The sequence below is a fragment of the Anolis carolinensis genome, chromosome 1 (assembly GCF_035594765.1).
Source record: "Anolis carolinensis isolate JA03-04 chromosome 1, rAnoCar3.1.pri, whole genome shotgun sequence".
NCBI lineage: Eukaryota > Metazoa > Chordata > Lepidosauria > Squamata > Dactyloidae > Anolis > Anolis carolinensis.
In genome coordinates, this window is record NC_085841.1 from 264,100,283 (window position 1) to 264,116,106 (window position 15,824).

The 15,824-nt window shown below is 40.3% G+C and overlaps 1 protein-coding gene across 9 annotated transcripts in view; it reads left to right on the top strand.

Moving 5' to 3' along the window:
- tspan4 (tetraspanin 4) overlaps positions 1-15,824 on the top strand; it is a 747,849-nt gene that overhangs the window by 467,042 nt on the left and 264,983 nt on the right. For 7 of the 9 annotated variants that reach the window (XM_008108423.3, XM_062976117.1, XM_008108460.3 and 4 more), the window contains one exon: positions 1,586-1,665. The exons of 1 other annotated variant lie outside the window; for it this stretch is intronic. In XM_008108423.3, the coding sequence (XP_008106630.1) occupies positions 1,586-1,665 (80 nt within the window). Of the gene's footprint in view, positions 1-466; positions 1,666-15,824 lie in introns of those variants that run through there. One more of the 9 variants, XM_062975864.1, reaches the window with a different exon arrangement.

Consider the following 15,824-nt stretch of genomic DNA (forward strand, 5'->3'; position numbering starts at 1 on the left):
CTCACAGTAGGGGATCACATCAGCAGCATCCCAGGGATGTCAGCTGCAATGTGTGTATGTGTGGTGGTTGTGGGGGGCAACATCTCAAAGAAAGCTTAGTAGGGTTTTTTTTTTTTTTGCTAGCAACAAATATAAGAATATAATACACTCCCATGTTTCTCAGAGCGATTATACTTAAAACATCTCTAAATCCTATGATTGCTCCCAAGGGGACAATAAATCCAAGGAATACCAATGTCATTTGGGCTACTTAAAACAACAACACTCACTCTGTGCACCAGTATGTGAAGGATGAAGTAAGACTACAATTACCTGGAGAAACAACTCCGATGAAATCTAAGCCATACACAGTAGTTTCTGCACCCGCACACTGATTGGTTAAAAGCAGCTCATGCTGGATTTGCTGTGAAGAAGCCAAGGAGGATTGGTTTTTATTTATTTTATTATTTTAAAGAAGGTGATGAGAAGGAGTAGTGTAGCGTGAGAGTAAATTTGATTGGCTGTGGGAGGGGGCCGTGAGCTCGGAGAGAGTGCTGAGCAGGCATTCATGAGATACAGTAAGAAAAGCCTCTTTCCCCCTGCCGCTCGCTTCAGATGCAGGAACCGACCAGAGCGCGGTGCCTGTGTGTTAGTAGCACAGAGAGAGCATGACCGGACTGGAATCTCACAGGAGTGACGGCGCTGTGAATGAAGCACTGACAGCTCGCTCTTTCTTTCTCCTGCCGTAGCTGTCCTCTGGGCACAGGGGAGATGGGGAGACCGCTTTAAAGTGAGCTGAATCGTCTCTGGGCAGAGCAATGTGGCCAGGAGGAGCAGGGCATGGGAGCTCATTGCTGTGTGGATCATCTCGCTTCTTAGCCTCCGTTCTGTGAAGCATCCTTGGTTTTTGTGGGGCTTTACATGGCATTTGGGATAAAAAGCAGGATATTATCTCTTTTTTCTTTTCTTTTCTTTATAAAACAAACCAAACATAATTTGGGAGGCATAGTATCTTCTTCCTCTCTTCTTCTTCTGTTAACCCCTTCTTTTTGGTAGGAGAGGAAGGGGGAGACTGTGCCACCCAAGGGAATGTTTCCTGTGCAGGAGAGACTTTTCAGCAAGTAAGCACGTTGTGTTTCCCAACTCCTGGCTGGGCAAGGCTCTTGTTAGCCCACTGGAAGCTTTCTCTACACACTGTATTCCTTGGCAGGATGGCAGGCAAAAGAACAGCTGGCAGAAAGCAATAAGGAGGGGAAGCCAAATAAGGAAGTGGTCCATAACACGCCCTCCAGTAAAATAATCCTACAAACATTGTTGACAATAATAATTGTGGAACACTTTTTTGACGTCACAATGCGCAGATCTAGCACAGATGAATCTACCTATCACAGGAGCCCATCTTTGGACAGCAAGGATTACAGTTTTCCAAATGGCGCCTTCCGTCGCTACAGCAGCATGTATGGTGGCCAGTTTGGGGCTGCAAGCAACTCTTTTTTTGGATTCCACACCAACCCAGGTCCTAAGGCCACCAAGGCTAAATACACATCCCCCAAGGGGAACAAGTATGTGGTCTTTTACTTGGATCTCTCCTTTATTTTTCTTCTAGAACTGAAGAGGTGCAGTATGGCTCACAACTGCCTGCAGTGCATTAAGTACCTCATGTTTGTCTTCAACCTCCTGTTCTGGGTGAGTATGTACATGTGTGGGATCCTCCCCCCACTCTGTTCCCTCAAAATGTATTTGTTTGCTCCAAACTTTGGGCCTGTGCGTAATGGTAAATATGGAAAATGGGGAGTGTTCTAAGCATGCTGCAGATCAACATGGTCAACTTGAGGTGGCAGACTTCTGGGCTATACCACTTTGTAGAATGATTGGTGGGTGACAACAACTGTTATATGTATTTTGGTTTTCCACCAGTCTGGGGAAAAATACCAATGTAGAACCACTCATCAGAGAGGAGAGTTTAACATACTCAACTCTCTGGTGTGGTAGTTTATCATGTGCTTTTTATTTGAGGGAGAGGATTACAAATGTAGAACCCTTACCTTAGGTTTGAAATGGCACAGTCCAGAGAGTTGCCATCTCAGTCTACCATCTCATTATACATAATATATAGAATGGTTCTCAGATTGGTTTTTACTATCTAAGCCACTTGGTGAATTATCATGGAGCAAATCTGTTTTGCCTTGTCCTTCATCTGTTTTGTTAAAATGTATGCCTGTTTAAATATTATCACAGACAATGGGAGCTCATTGTTCCACCCAAACTTATGCATGGATAATTTCTTATATTCTGTCATGGCATGGGTGATTGTTCTATTGGATCTCAAAGCAGAGGAATTTAACAGGACTCCTTTGTTTTAAAGATGTTTTGTCTGAGCAAATGGACTTGTTTGTTCCATGACCTAGAATTACCTGATCAATGTGTACATCGTTGACATGCATGTAATGAGGTGGCCACCTATGCTGGGTAGGGGCATCAATAATAGTGATACTGCAGCTGGAATAAAGTAGGTTATCAGATGAGTGCTTGCAGTGAGGAGAGACATAACAGTGAAGAGTATCTCTAATACAGCTCAAATGTGAGCTCCTTGCACTATCATAAGCAGTCATACCACCTTCAGTCTCCTATGAGTATCTGCAGATTCTACATGTGTAGAATATTGTTTCAGTTTAAAGTGGACCCATGCAAGGATGAAAGCTATGTTGTTGGATAATCATTCAGTTGTCTTGATAAGCATTTATCTCAAAAGAACATTGCAAGTTTTCAAGAGCAAGTGTTCTTGAGCAAGGTATTGATCTTGCTTCAGGTATGTATGCTAATTGTGGGTAACGGAAACATGCTTTGGTTTGTTAACTACTTTTGAGGCATATTTGCTTTTTGTGTTTAGCTGGGCCAACCTGTGAAGAGTGAAGTTTATTGTAGCGGATGCAACTATATGACATTCTTACCTGATGTAACTTTTTGTACACAGTATCACGAGATACATTCACCTGCTAGTACTTCTCCTTACAAATAATTAGAAATGAGTTTTTTAAAAAGTAAAAAGTTGGCCACATCTACTGGCAATACCTTGGTAAAATCTGCAGGAACACCTGGGTGGCATTTCAGTTATCAGTTCAAGTTCTCTTATACTTTTCTCTGCCATCACAGAAACAGGCATTTTAGACAGAGAGGCAAGAGACTGAGACGGTGATGGGAACAAAGCAACAGCTGGGGCTTTGTAGGGAGGTGAGGGGGATTGCTTAGGACTTTAAAGTAGTCCAAATTGGCTTGACCCACTAACCCTTCCTTTAAATTCTTTTTGCTTCCTTTTCTAGCCTTCTGACTAAGGCTGTCTGTATTGAAGACTAGCTGGTCTTCTGAGGGAAGTTCTGCTACTCAAGGAGTGGATCTCCACTTAAGCTCTGGATAAGCTGATAGAAAATATCTCAGACTAGTCTGCCTTCTAGCTCCTGGTTCTCTCACACTGCTGGGGTCCTAAATATCTCACAGTGTTTATTCCAGCTTAAGCCTCACGTTTCCTGAAAAGATAAGTGCTGTGACTGGTCTGCCTTTTTAAGCTGCTCACTTCTCTCAAGCTTTTGTCCACCTTCATTTATAGCTCAATCAGCAGAAGCAGCTAGTGGTACTCACGTTGGTGGAGTGATGAATCGGCTCTGGGCGTCAGTCTGAATGTTAAAGGAGCTATCCAAGGTTCTGGGCCTCCTTGGGGAATATAGATCAGCACTTGGAATAGTTCATTCAAAGTTCAAACTAAAACCCAGAGCAGATTACCCCCTCCTCCAATTAACCAGGAAGCCATCAGTTCTTAGTTTCACACAATTGAACAGTATATGTAGAAGAAAATCTAAATGGCTGGCATGAACAGTCTTCCTTAAATATGATGCATGCAAGACCTTTGAAGGACATTTTCTCTGCAAGCTCTTTCAATACATTCTGTACTATAGCACATGCATATCTTTTTAAAAAGGATTACATCTTGTAACGTGCATGTACTTACAATGAGAATACACACAAATTACCTTGGAATATTCGCAATGGAAGTGTGCTGCATTCTTTCTGAAAGTGAGGTTTAGAGGCAGTTTCTCTTTGTTGTGTTATTTCTTTTTCTCAAGGTCTTGGCTGGTATTTTGCAGGGGTTATGAACTACTTATGTCTTGAGAATGGATCAGGATATTGGGGAAATGATGTATGTTGCTACTACTACATGATTGAGGTATATAATATACCTGAAATGAGAAAACCTTTGCTGGTATAACTATATCTGGCCTTATGCCATTCAATTTTTAAAAGTTGTATTATCCGTGTTTATAAAGGTATGTCCTTGATTATTAACTGTAGTTGATGATTTAATACATTTTTCATTTTAGCCAAACTGATTTCAATCTCTTGCAACCAAACAGGTCTCCTGGATTAAAAAAAATCACTCCAGTCTACCTGGCTGCAGTCTCCCCTACTTGACCAATCTTCTTCTGCTCATCTCCTTCATTTAGGGGAAGTGCTACATTAGAAGTGGGAATCTTTCTAGGTTCTGATTCTCTAGCCCCAGGACCCATAGCAGGCTATGTAAGGGTCTTTTATAAGCCACATAATGGAAGTGAGCATAATGCCACTCCTGGTTTTGAGGATTATGGAGGTGGGCTTAGAAGGGCTAAATTGAAAGGGGGGCTGTGACATGTTTAAATGCAAATCTGCTGCTCTTGGAGGCTTCCAGAAGAGCAGGGACCCCCCTCCCTTAATTATTCCCAAAGAGTATTTAGGAAGGATCATGGGCACCTTACATCAAGGCATGGGTTATAACTTCCATTTTTTCTCTGGTGTGATTATTGTTTTTTTGTTGAACTTAAAGTGACCCTAAGTCAATTCTACTATGGGAATTTCTTGGCAAGATTTGTTCAGGAAAGGATTGCCATTGCCATTCCATTACTTGAGAGCCTATGGCATGCCTAAGGACACCTAGTGAGTTTCCATGGCAGAGCAGGGATCTGAACCCTGATCTCTAGCAGTCTAGTCCAACACTCAAAACCCTACATCATGCTGGTTCTCAAACTGATTATGTTTGGGAGGTTTTACATCTCGCTATCTGGTTTTGGTTTTTATAAAAGGGCTTATTTATAAAACCTACATACCAAAAGGAAGACACCTTTTTGATTAGATTATTAGTTATTTTATTTTTAAAAATCAGCACCGAACATGTAAACTCTGTGAACTGGCAGCCAGTTCAGAAGGGGAGGATGTTGCTGAAGAGTGACTTTCCTTAGACATCACAATAGCTTGAACTGTTTAGGCTTGAGGAACATCAATAATACATCATCCTGACTTTAGGATACCTCTCTTGCAAAGATTATGTGCCTAAGGTGAAACATCATATTGGACTGAATTGCCATTAAGCATCTGTGCTTTCCAGTGTCTTTCCTGTAATACCATACTATTTGACAACTTTCAGAAATCATTCACTTTTGGGTCTTAGTTTTAGTTTTATACGTATATGTTACTTTGAATTTTTCGTGAGAAACCCACAAGAATGAAAATTTCTTTACTGTTTGTATCAGGATTAGTTCTTCTGCATTCTTTTGGTTTAGTGATACATTTTATCATGGGATTTCTAGTGTTTATGATGTGAGACAGATGATCTGGCTTGTGTGTGTGTGTTTCAGAATTACATGAGGTCTATAGAACCTTTTGAATTTCAAGTTAGGGAGGCATCAAATCTCTAGAAACAGTGAGAAACAGTGGTGAAATAAAACAGATTATGAGTTTGGAGGCATCATAGAGTTATGATAAGCAACTTCAGCAGCAACTGATGGGAAAGTCAGCACATCTTTTGCTTATAATAGGTCTCAGCAAGATCTTTGTGTCCTAAAGCCAATGTATATATTGGAAGTAAGTTGTATGTTGTTGGTAGATACAAGAGGACTAGCATGCTCCTCCCCAATTACTCTTTCCAAGCTGTGTGTAAAACACAATACCAGAAGATGAACCCAGCCAGATAAGGTCAAGCTAATTTTGCTCCATAAAAAGAACTAAAATATTCTAGAAGTCCATGTTAAGTATACCTTATCTGAAATACCTGAGGTGTGGAGTTTAGATTATTTTCAGATTTTGAAATGCCTGTATTTATATATCTGTATGTAATGTGATATTTTGGAGATGGGACCCAAGTTTAAACAGGAAATTCATTTATGTTTCATGCATGTCTTAGACTGAAGATCATTTTCTGCTCAATAGTTTGTGTACACTCAACTATCAGAAAGCAAAAGTCTTATATTTCAGCCACCCATGCAGGCAATTTCAAGTTTTGGAATTCTGGATAAGGTATCCTCAGACTAATTCAAAGAAGACTAATGGTTTTGGATATATGTTTGAATCTGGGAAGGCCTTTTCCCTTTGTTTCTCAACTAAGGAGTAACTTATAACCACCAGATAGTTCGTTATTTTTAATTACAAATGTTTGTTTCCCTGTGTTTAGTTTAAGATATTTTGAGATGCCGATAATCATTGGATGGGTTCCACCAAACCCTAGAAAAAGTGATTAGTTTATGGGTGCAAAGATGTGATATTATGCTGTGGTAAAATCTGGGAGGAAGCACTGGTGGCGAAGTGTGTTAAAGCACTGAGCTGCTGAACTTGCAGACCGAAAGGTCCCAGGTTCAAATCCCAGGAGTGGAGTGAGCGCCCACTGTTAGCTCCAGCTTCTGCCAACCTAGCAGTTCGAAAACATGGCAATGCGAGTAGATCAATAGGTACCACTCCGGTGGGAACGTAACGGCACTCCATACAGTCATGCCGGCCACATGACCTTGGATGTGTCTACGGACAACGCCAGCTCTTCAGCTTAGAAATGGAGATGAGCACCAACCCCCAGAGTCAGACATGACTGGACTTAACGTCAGGGGAAACCTTTACCTTTACCTTTGCAGCATATACACTCGAGTTTCCATTTTATATAAGTTATGGGATTTGTAGTCTGCTAAAATACTTGGTATTCTCTGCTTGAAAGCTCTAATGAAACAGGTCGAGGGAGTGTACTCATGCTAGATAATGGCAAAAAGTAAGTAAGTAAGTAAGTAAATTTTTATTATAGTCAGTGACCAGCTCGTAACAGGGGTACCTAGTTCTGTACATGGCAAAAAGAGATATTATACCTGTGTTGACAGAAATGTTGTGTTTGGATATGCAACAGATACATATTTTGCTTTTGTGTGTATGTGTTGTACTGAACACTGGTGGGCTTTACACTTTGCATTTAAAAACTTGACAATTTAAGATGCTGCCATCTCTTCAGGCTGGGGAGATATAGAAGTGTTATCTGTATTCACAATCCTAAATACTTTAAGCACTTAAACAGAGCAGTGGAACATCCTTGAGTTGTAAAAATCTGTTTTATATTTTATCTTTGGAAGAGCCATTTGATTCTGTGAAATGCATGCTCCACATGGATAGACCAGATCCAAACAACTGGGTTTCAAATCTGCAGGCATTAGAAGATGACCTTGTTCATAAAAAAGTGAGCAAGAACAAGCATGCTGGTTCTGCTTCTTTCACTTGTTGCTTTTGCTGTCTGTGGCACCTATGGAATCTCTCTTTGGGAGTATAGAAAGGGGAAAGTATTGAAAGTACTGGAAAGCAAAATTACTAAATTTCAGAGAGAGCATCCATGAATAGAGAAAACATTTTGGCAGGAAGAGGGCAGATGTACAGATAGACAAAAAGAATGTAGGGGTCAGAGAACTAACTTGTGTATTTACCTTTATCTTTAAAGATAAATGTAAATATTTAAATATGTGTCATATTTATATCAAGTATATTCAGTTGTTTCTGCATATCCATGGATTCTGCAATGTACATATTTAACCATCCACAGCTTGAAGGCATTTTTTAAAAAAGAATCCAATTTTTTTTTTAGATTTTGTTGTTTTCTCTTTAAAAAGGGACACCATTTTACTATGCCAGTGCTTGAACTTGAACATCCATGGAATTTGGGATCCATAAGAACAAAACCCCATCAGATACCAAGGACCCATTGTATGTAACAGAAGAGGCAATTTCAAAATACGTATAAGAAAGTTGTACATGCTCATGGATAGGGCAGCCAAGTTTGGCAGCAGCTTTTTTATTAGTGAATACATGGTGGTAGAGTTAATTTGAAACTGCTCTTGTAGCAAAGGTTTGAGAATCTGAGGGCCTTTCCAGACAGGCAAAATATCCAAGAGGAATTGGGATTTAAAATCCCAGGTACTCTTAGGATGAAGGTCACACAGCTGACCAAAACCCCGGAATTTTGCTGTGGAGTGTCCAGATACTCACATCTGCTGATCTGTGATCAGCAGGAGTGGGCATTGGCACTGCCAGCCTCCCCTTCCCTTCCCCCCATTTCCCCCTGCACTTACCGGGAGAAGAGAAGTCTGAAGCCCCTCTCCTCCTCCCTTGAAAGAGCAGAAGAAGGGCTTTGCATGGGGGAGGGGGGTTTCTGCTCTAAGCCCCCATATTGGATCTTCCAGGGAGGAGGAACTGAGGCAAAGGCTGAAGGCCTGCATGGAAGGCTTCCTCCAGTAAGTTGAGAGGGAAATGGGAGGCAGGAGGGAGTCTAGACATGGGGGAGGGAAGGAAAACATGTGTTTGCCAAGCCTGCGGGTTTACACAGGCATGGAAGAATGCATGTTTCTCAGGAAGTACCTGGTTTAAAGGGCAACTTTTAAACACGTGTTTTCCACCCTTCAACCTGATTCTTCCTGCATTTTGATTAAATGTAGTTTAGCTACCCCCCTTCCCCTTTTAACCCAGTTGAACATGGGTTATAATGCATGTGTGGAAGGGCCCTGGCTCAACTTATCCCTAATGCCTATTGCTGTGATGCAGAATTCACCAAGCATTGGATTGTTTGCCCACTAATAGGGAACGTGAGCTGGGGTTGGACCACTGTGAGGCAGCTTAGTTTAACCTACTGATGAGGCGTTGTTGTGCTAGTAATCCTGCTGAGTATGAGAGGAACTGCAGGTTTAGACTATAGTGCCTATAGTGCTCTTGATCTTCCATTTAGAGATTGTGGACGATAAATGGGAAGGCTTACTTTTGACCATCTATCTTCAGAACAGGTCGTCTTAGTTTCACATAAATGACCCTCCCTCTTCCTAAGGCTCCTTTGTCACAACTGAATAAAATCCCGCATTTTCTGCTTTGAACTGGAATATATGGTAGTGTGGACTCAGATAACCCAGTTCAAAGCAGATGTGGGATTTTCTGCCTTGATATTCTGGATTATATGGCTGTGTGGAAGGGCCCATAATTTATACAATTACACATTAACTGCAAGAATGTTCACATTTTAAACAGTACGAAATGCATAGAATTTTTCTGATTCCCAGAAGATCACCGTGGTAGTTTTTACAGCACAATTCAGCAAGTATGAATGATAAGTCCTTGACAATGATATGCAATGCCACTGAATAATGCATTGCCAAATTGGGAGGAAGAGATTATATCTTTAATGAAAACAATCAAAATCTTTCAGCTGATACCAGTTATGAAACAAGCTGCAGTAATAAAACAGTATAGCTTCACTTCTGGTAAATATGATTATCTCTGTCTGATCTATCTATCTATCTATCTATCTATCTATCTATCTATCTATCTATCTATCTACGTTTTTGAAAATAAAATATCCTTCCAATCACCTTTATTAACACCAGAGCTAAAATGAATATCTTTGAATGGTTTGGGAGATGTTTTCATAATTCCTTCAGACCTCAGTGAGCCACGCCTGCTGGTTTATTTCAAAATAGATCCACCCTATATGCCTTGACCATGTAGAAAAAGACTATTGCCATTTTTAAAAGTGCACTTAGAGTTTAAACCAGGCCCAGGGACTGAAATAGCCATGAGTGACCAGTCAGAGTCCCCTGGAAGATTCTGGGATTGTTGTTGGACATTTTCGGTCCAGATTTCTTCCCCCCTCCCATTAGTGGAGAAGTCAAAAGTGTCTGAGAGTGCTGGAAGGCCACACTGGAGATCCTAGCTGGGTGTCTGAAGCCCAAAGATTGCACTTTCCTCACATATTGTTCTCTAGTGTGACAGAGAGACTCAAACCACCAAGAGTTCGAACTACAGAGATGGGGAACCTTTGGCTTCATAACAATTTTGAGACATTCTGAGTATGGAGCAGGTTTAGAATCCCCCAGGTGATGCCTAGAAGGTATCTCTTGACTTCCTCCCATATCTATATCTATGAGCAAAATATTGTGCTGCATTTAGAAATCCAATTATAAGGAAGTAAGAACTCAGCATTAGCTGTCAGGCATCCCACTGTGGAGTTGGGATGGAGCATGTTTTTGTAGGAAGACTGCAAAGAGGTCCCACAAGGCTGCCTGAGGAAGTCCATAGGGGAGCAAACATCTTTACTCTCTGTGAAGATCCATGTACGAAGGATGTCCTGTACATATCAAGCTGTAATATACAGTTTTCCCTTACATGTGTAACCAAACACCACAATAATACGAGGTATTTGTTCCCAGACGATACTGATTTATACTATCCAAGATTATTAGTTAAGCTGACAATTGTAGTATTGACTTTGTGGCACCCCACCAAGGGGAATGATATAAACTCCCCTTCCTGAGTTATTTGTACAGACTACCTGGGGGAGCTGGTGCTGAGCCAGCAATGTCAAGGCACTGCATAAGTGTTGCTTTACATTCCTGTTAGAACAAATGCATGACATTGTGCAGGCAGCCCATATGTAGATCTTTGTGTATTAAGCAGTGCGGCTTGTTTGCTCTGCTGTGTTTTTTCTCTTGAGAGCTAGCAGGATGAATAGGAGGTTGTGAAGGATTTTGTCTTTTTTGCATCTCTTAAGATGGCATGCCAGTCTGCTGCCCTTTTGAGGATTTGTGTTGAAATGTCACAGTCGAGCTCCTTAATCTCTGGAAAAGGAAAAGCTTCCAAAAGTCGAGGCAATCCAATGTGTGCTTAATGGTAGGGGCAGTTTAATCCTAAACTGATAACTGGCTGGCTGCTGAACGGATAAAGAATTCAGTTGTTGCTGTGCTGAGTGACCTCCCCCTGAACATAACCGCTGGGTGGTGGTAGAGAGACATCATTTATGTCCTGAGACCACAAGTGGCAGCAAAACCAATTGTCAATATTTAATTAGAGGGAAAAGTTTCTCTAGAGAACCTGCTGCTGCTATATGTTTTGGATGTATTTCACTTTGCTTGTACAGACGCATATCTATGTTTGGGATGGAAATAATATTAAACAATTTGTTTCTTGACTGTCTTAAAACACTGAGGAGGAGAATTCTGGAGTGACGAGAACTTTCACTGTTCATGTCTCTGCAATTTTCTCAGCACAAAAAAGTATGATTTCTGTATAGTTTAAGTTTTATCTGCAACATTGTGCATAAAATAGTCTGACATGTTATTTTATGTGCAGAGGATGCTGTTCTCTGCATAAAAAGACCATATACAAATTTTGTGCCAAATAAATCTGAAGGATAAATAGTTTTCACAAAAAAGTGCAGTATTTCAAATATTTTCTTACAGTGGGGACAAAATGTTAAAATTATTCATTGCTTCCTTCAAAAGTGAGATTGATGAAGAATTAAATTACCTGTGGGTGTGCCTCTCTGAATGTGTTTTAAAATGGGATAAAAATTCTGCTGACTTAAATGTACACAGAGTTCCAGGGGTCATAGAGGTCTTTCATTCATTGGGCTGTCATAATCCAAAGCTGACTTGATACCAAATAGCTCCCAAAAATGACAAAATATTAAACAATATTTTTTCTGGTGTAAGGCCAAATATAGATGCAAAAGTAACAATGAAATAGCTATCCCATGGAAAATTGTTAGTATTTTTATGAACATCAGATATCATTGTGGATTTTATTGGGCTAATGGAACTAAATGCAAGGCAAGGTCATATAAAGCTTCATAACTCTTGTGATATAATTTTCAATACAATTTATTTATTATTCAAGGATATACGTGGCATATAACAGAAAACAGTGAGGAAGCTTAGGCATTCCTTATCATTTACCATTTGTGAATCACACGCACACATGCATGCACACATGTATCCTGGAAATGAATCAGAGATTAAGAAAGTTGAGTTAATATGATTATCTATTGAAAAGGGACATTAATGTACTCCTCTTCCAAATGGTCCACGTACCTCTTTATCAACTGAGTGCTAGAAAAGTTTTTAAATGGGACAGTGTAATGTCTTAGAGAACAAATTCTGATTTAAACCTGTGTAGAAGAGAAATTTCCAGGAATTGTATTTCAAAAGGCAAAGAAATATGATAATATTAGGCTGATATTAAATAGTGAAAATGATTATATGGGTTTTTAAAAAAAGTGTTCTGCCTCAAATGAGTGAATAGACTACTAATGTGGGTTCTGCTTGAGGTTTGCTTCTCTATGTGGGCAATTCTGAGATGGCTTTAAAAATCCATGAAAAAGACTCTTACTAAAGATGAATGTATGTTGCTGGTGATAATGGAAAAGTTGAGGTGGGAAATTAAAAATATTCTAACATAGCCATTGTGATTCCTAAGACCTTTTCTTCTGGAAAAAAAATGCTCCTAAAACCAAAGCTTGGAAAAAAATTTATAAGTATTTTTTTCTCACTAATAGATGTGCTGTTTAAAAAGTAATTTGTCCTTCATGTGTGTTATATTGTCTAGCAAGCAACTTACTGCATGACTCATTGTACTGCTTTGCTGTTTAGTCTTTCCTATTTTTGTGTTCAGATGTTAAGATAGATGAAAATGGTGTAAATCATGACTAATGTGTTTCCAAATGCCTCTAAATGCAAGGTTGACAATTAATTAGAAAACATTACTTGTCAAACCAGTGAAGTAATTGCATCCGCGTCATTAGCATTATTTTTGAAATTCATTTTTGCTCCACCCTTGTGCCAACTGTATCTGTCCATTGCCTCATTCATCTTCTGCAATTCTTTCTTGCAGATTGCGATCGCTTGTACAGAGGAGATATTGCTTGTATGCACTAAGCTGGAGAGCTCTCTCCTCTTGTTTGTAAAGCTTCTCAAAAGGGAGGGGGTTAATTCCTGTGTCCTGTATATTATTTATTCAGCAGCAGTAGATGGCACTGTGAACCGAGGCACTGGTGCATAAGCATTTCCAAGCCCATGTCTCAAAAACAGGCCGTCTTCTCTCCTGGGGAAGATAGTGGTTGACAACCAAGGCAAAATGAGGTAACAGTTCTAAAAACAGCCCCAAATTTTTCTTTTTTAATCCTAAAGATATGTCAGAAGGATAGATAAGAGCTGGAGGAAGAACAATGTTATTTTACAATGTTGCTTTATGTGGAATGGAAGAGATAATGCTGAAAATGGCTCCAGGCAGATCCATTCCACAAAACCAATTTGCATTGTTGGCTAAACTACAATATATCCCATGTATTCTACCTAGGGGGGCCAAATGTAAAAATTACAGACATTTCCTAAACAGATACTTTCTGTTTTTGAAAATTATGTTAATGTTTTCATTAGAATGAATTTAGTTGGCTTTTTTAACTGATAAGATATTTTTAAAATATCCTTTTAGATGAACAGGTTGAAAAGACCTGCTGCCAAAAATATGGATGTGACATTTGTCCTCAAGCAAAAAGAGTTTGTTTGTTGCCCTCAGGATCCCCCCCCCCCCCCCGGTTGATTTCATGGCATTTACTTCTTCAACATGTACTTGGCAATAGCCCAGAAGAGAAACTATTTGCTGCAAGAATAGTTATTAAAAATAAAAAATGTGGCTTTCTATAAACAGGACATCTTTGATTCATATTTTCCCAGCAGTTTCATTAATGGATGAACTGCTGAATGCAAATTCAATACATAAGCAACTGCCTGTGAAAAAACACTGTTATGGCATTTGCAAGAACAGGGCATATTTTCAAGGTCTGCTGCTTTTTAAGTATCTGACCCTAATTTTTATGAAAATCTTCAGAAGAGCTATTGAGCTCATAACCATGAGCTTGTAACTGCTGGAGTGGGATGAATACTTTTCTAGTCCTAAAGGAGTAATAAGCATTGGTAGATTTGGGGAGGAGGTAAAGCATAGATTTTAAATACAGCAGGGATCTTTAATTCAAAACATCTTCTCTTCCTCAGAATTATAGACCTTGCGCTAGTTCACCCTGGCTGGTTATTCCTACTGGACGGGTTCAATCTGTCTCTAGTTTATATAAAAATTATCAGGTTTCAAGTGATCTAACTATGGTTTTGGAGAGGGGCTCCAGTCAAAGCAGCCAACACTGGATTAGTTGAACAAATAGTTCAACATAGTATAAGTCTTATGTGCAAATGTGAAGATCCACTGCCTGCTTAATGAAGGCTTTCTTTAAACCTAAGGGATGGCTTTTACCCATGACTGTTAGCAATAGGCAGTTACAAAAAAGCTTATCATTGTCTGGATGGCTGTTTCTGTCTAGTTGTAGAAATAATGAAGATACAGTAGAGTTCCGCTTATCTGACTTCCGCTTATCCGACATTCCATATAATCCGAAACAATGTCAGGGGCTTGTTGTATTCTCCCCGCTGCTGCGCGCTCATGGCTGTCTCTGCCGCTGCATCTGCCTCCCCCTCCTCCACGCCTCCTCTTTTGCATCCTCCTGCGGCAGCCAGAGGAAGGGAGCACCCCTGAGCTGGAGGGAGCTCAAGAGAGGAAGGAGGACTTTTCTCTTCCTTGGCCTGCCCCAGGAGGATACGAAGGAGGAGGCAGCAGAGGAGGGGAGGCAGACGCAGCAACACAGGCAGCCATGGAAGGTAAAGGTCCGGGCCTTTGGAGAAACCTGCCGCATGTTGCTAAATAGCAACACACCCCAGGTTTCCCTAAACTGGCCTTTGCTGGAGGGAGGAAACTCTTCCCTCCAGTAAAGGCCTGGGACTTTGGAGAAACACAGAGCATATTGCTAAACAGCAACATGCCCCGGGTTTCCCTAGGCCGGGCCTTTGCCAGAGAGAAGAAACTCTTCTCTCTGGTAAAGGCCTGGGACTTTGGGAAAACGCGGAGTGTGTTGCTAAACAGCAACATGCCCCGAGTTTCTCTAAGTCGGGCCTCCCTATTATTCAACAGATCCAGTTATCCGACACCCAGCCCACCCGTTTAAGTCAAATAACCGGAACTCTACTGTACATACATTTTACTAGCCTGTTCATGTTGATGATGATAATGATGGTGGTTATGATTTTATTCATCTATATCCTGACTATCTGCAGCTCTTTAGGCAAATGTTCAAGTGCAAATCGAAAACACTTCAGTAATACAAAGGAGATGCAACCAAAATATGTGTTACCACAACCATATCTGACTTCTCCAGGAATGAACAAAGTTGATTTAATGTTGATTGTAATAAGCAGAGGCTGACCACAGTATAGAATACTCTTATCACATTATTGTCCTCTATGCTTTTTTAATTTTATTTTTATTAGACATTTTACATAAAATATAAAAGATATGGAATAGTAAGAAAGGGGAAAAAGTAGGGAAATGGTAAGGGGTAGAAAGAATTATGGGAACAAAGGAGAATTGGGGAGCTGTGGCCCAATGTCCAGACCACTACCTCACACTGGCTCTCACATAATAGTTACCCTTCTCATTTTGAAAACAAGAAGTCATATCTATCTAACGTAGCTGGAAAACATGCCAGTGGCTTAAATGTTAAGTTCTTCATTTCTCCTCTGATTAAAAGGAAGATTCACACTGAGAAACAGACTTCTCCTAAGAAAATCAATTGTAGGTTAGAGTAGCCTCAGAGGAGAGCCAAGTCCCTTGCTTTGAACATGATTGCTTTATTGGTCCCTCTCAGGGCATGCACCTGAGTA